The sequence below is a fragment of the Melanostigma gelatinosum genome, assembly GCF_949748355.1.
Source record: "Melanostigma gelatinosum genome assembly, chromosome: 7".
Classification (NCBI taxonomy): Eukaryota; Metazoa; Chordata; class Actinopteri; order Perciformes; family Zoarcidae; genus Melanostigma; species Melanostigma gelatinosum.
Window position 1 is genome coordinate 21,561,239 of NC_136640.1, and position 3,295 is coordinate 21,564,533.

General features: G+C 46.4%; 1 protein-coding gene across 1 annotated transcript; it reads right to left on the reverse strand.

The window, feature by feature from the left end:
* Window positions 1-280: 280 nt before the first annotated feature.
* Window positions 281-1,715, reverse strand: LOC306779937 (claudin-3-like). Its single transcript, XM_079272051.1, has one exon. The coding sequence runs from the start codon at window positions 1,642-1,644 to the stop codon at window positions 997-999; it is 648 nt and encodes a 215-aa protein (XP_079128177.1). The 5' UTR covers window positions 1,645-1,715; the 3' UTR covers window positions 281-996.
* Window positions 1,716-3,295: the final 1,580 nt, after the last annotated feature.

Sequence of the window (3,295 nt, forward strand, 5' to 3'; positions counted from 1 at the left end):
CTCTGCCCGTTAACTGATCCTGTGGCTAATTGTTTAGAGCGTGCGTGGTTTAGTTGCCAGTTGCTGGTAACGTAGCCCTGAGGATTGAATGTCGGTGCTCTTACGAATTCACCTGGTGAGAACGCACTCCGTCATTTTCTGTCGCCGGTTTAGTGCCTCGTGCTGAGTGAATGAGCCGTTACAAGATCTTGAAAGGAGCGTGATCTTCAGAAGATGCAAATTAAAAAGGAGCTTTATGTTTGAAATGAAACAAGATATGCAGTATCTTAAAAAAGCGGTCATGTTTATTAAAAAAACAAAAACACTTGTCGGATATATGTACTGCAGCTGTATACAACACACAAAGAACATTACTGTTCTGGATGAACCCAGGTGCTTTTGTGCTCCCTCTGTCCACACTGTAAAGCACTCAAAGTCCTCTGCCACTTCCCCATCCCCAACATCACCACTCTGCACTAAAGGCTGCATTCAATAGTCATCATCTGCCTTGACAGTTACAGGTGAATGATACGCTTACTGCAGTATTTACACACAACACCCAATCCCGCTGATGACTCGGTCGCACCATCTAACACATCCAACTCCTCCATCTTCTACACAGCAGTTCCTTTTTATGAAGGTGACACATGAAGCAGTCATGGCAGTTTCTATATATATGTAAAAAAAAAAGAAGAAAATTCAGCCGTAAACATTAAGACATTATTGATCGTGACATTAACATTTATCGTGTTGACCTTAAAAAAAAGACACTAAGAACATCATTTTCTTTTGAAACATGATGAAAGGACATTTCCTCTCCAAAGTCCTTTGTGTGGATTTCCAGTCTCTGAAAAGCCGAAGTCAGAGATACCTCACAGTAAAGGCAAAATCAAACACATCCTTCACTACGGCGTCTCCTTGTCTCCTTGTCCCCTTGAGCTCTTTTCCTCAGTACACCCTCAGTTTGGTTTGGCGCTCCGGTTTGAGACTCAAGTCATTTCCCTCTGTGATCGTCATTCATACATAGTCTTTCCTTTCCAACCCTGGGCCACCTGCGGACCGTGAGGCAGAGTAAGCCATTCGCGAAGGGTTGTACCTGGTCTCACGCGGCGGGCAGGAGCAGCAGAGCAGTGCGCCGCCAAGAATCAGGAGGGCAGCTGCTGCCCAGCCGATGTACAGCGCGGCCCCCAGCTCCCTCCGCTGAGCGTCGGTAAGCAAAGGGTTGTAGAAGTCCCTGATTATAGTGTTGGCCGACCAGGAGACGGGAATGAGCTGCATGACCCCGGCAACGATGAAGAAGACCCCGGAGATGATCATCACCTTGGACTTGAACGCCTCGTCGTCAATGCAGTTGGTGCACTTGGCCCCGGCGATGGCGATAAGCATTGCCAGGATGGCTAACAGGATGGAGATGACGGTGAGGGCGCGGGCAGCCTGGAGGTCCTGGGAGAGGGCGAGCATGGAGTCGTAGACCTTACACTGCATCTGACCCGTGCTCTGGACCACGCAGGTCATCCACAGGCCCTCCCAGATGATCTGAGCGGTCACGATGTTGCTGCCGATGAAGGCCGTCACCCTCCACATGGGGAGGGCGCACGCCAAAATGGCAATAATCCATCCCAAAATGCACAGGGCGATGCCTATCAACTCCAGCCCTACAGACATACTGAAACGTCTTCCTCTTCTGCTGCTGAATGTGTGTCACACCTGAGAGGAGATCACAGAAAAAGGAAAATCAACCAGAGACCCAGCTAGTAATTAAGTTAATTTCAGGCCTCTCATCTGTGAGTGTGTGATGTTCTGTTGCCTCAGCTTCACCAGTATCCTTTATAAGGCAGATCAGGTGGAGGGGAGGAGTCCTTGAAGGAGTTGACATCACCAAAGGGGGAGGAAGGACCTGGACACACTCTGCTATCGGCTTACATGGCCAGCTTCACAATGGGCCTGGCCACAAAGAGGCCTTTCACAGCTGAAAGGGCATGCAACTGCTACATGTGTTACTATAACTAAAGAAACAGGTCCAAGTGGGATTAAGGCTTAATGTATGACTCGAAATAAAAGTATTCTATTTGATTTCATGGAGAGATGCAAGAATAAAAAAAAGACTGATTCATCTTTGTTGCAAAACACTTTTCTTTGGCATCATGCTGACAAGGCAATGCATTCAAAGACGTCTTGAGTAACTCGTAGATCACTTCCTCAAAATTAGTCCAGATTGTCTCTGCAGGTCTGATGATGCTTTGAAAACAAAAGGCTAATCAATGAAGAATGCCTGACCTGCGTTCACCAGTAACACCCTCCTAACCTTTTCATCATCAATGTGGTGAGGACCTTGCATCTCCAAAACGCCAGCATTTCAGGATGTGAAAAGAAACATCTTGCTTTCAGCTTGCAGTTTATTTTAGAAAGCAAACAAAGAGGTATTAAAAAGCTTAAAAAGCTGTCATGTGACCAATAGGGCTGGACCACAATATTTATATTTAGATACAGGAAACCGAGGGTCAGTGAGCCGGCTCTGTTCTGAACTGTCTCCGTTACTAGCGAAGCGCCGGGGGCCAAAAAAAACAAACATTTTGAGTCATTAAACATTAACGTTGGTTACTATCTGTTGTGTCACTATCTGCACAAACAATTCTGAGCACTCTGAAAAACAACGCTGTTCTCTTGGAGGCCGCATACGCTCTCTCCGGCCTGGGAACGATTGAAAAAAAGACACTGGCGCTCAAAACAAAATAGTGCTGTAGGGACACTAAACCCTTCAGGGATCCTTCAGTTCAAGGCTCACCTTTAAGTTGGAGTTACGAGGCTTTCACCTGCCAACAGTGTTATGTTTGATGGGCCTTAATGACTCTGTAGAATGCCCTTGAAATTCTTCGGGGCTGGGACTGTCTCCCTAGAAACCCCCCCCCCCCCCCCCCCCGTGTTGACAGTCTCTCTTCCTCTGACATGAAACGGATCCATTGTTTGGGAAGGCAGCTCAGATAGTTGAGTGTGGGGAAGCTGACAAAGTAGAGGTTCTTGTTGTCATAAAGCCAACATGTGGGAGTCAGCCAGGTGGGTGCTGTTATAGAGACTCCCAGTCAGGTATGCAGGGTGCATCATGGAATCAGACATTTTTATATGAACCTGTTTATGTGAAGATCTAACTTCTCTTATCTAACCTACTGAAACAGTTTTTGAATGGACTGTTTCAATTTCTCTATGGGTGTCCGTTATGTTATGAAAAGTATCGCCAAATATACGACCTACAAAGACCTGAAGACACATTGAAATGTATAAAGAACTCAATGTATACTGTGTGGTAGTGGTTCTCAAG

Bases quoted from the DNA above. Each gene is read 5' to 3' on its own strand.
- LOC306779937 (XM_079272051.1), bottom strand. From the start codon at position 1,644: ATGTCTGTAGGGCTGGAGTTGATAGGCATCGCCCTGTGCATTTTGGGA.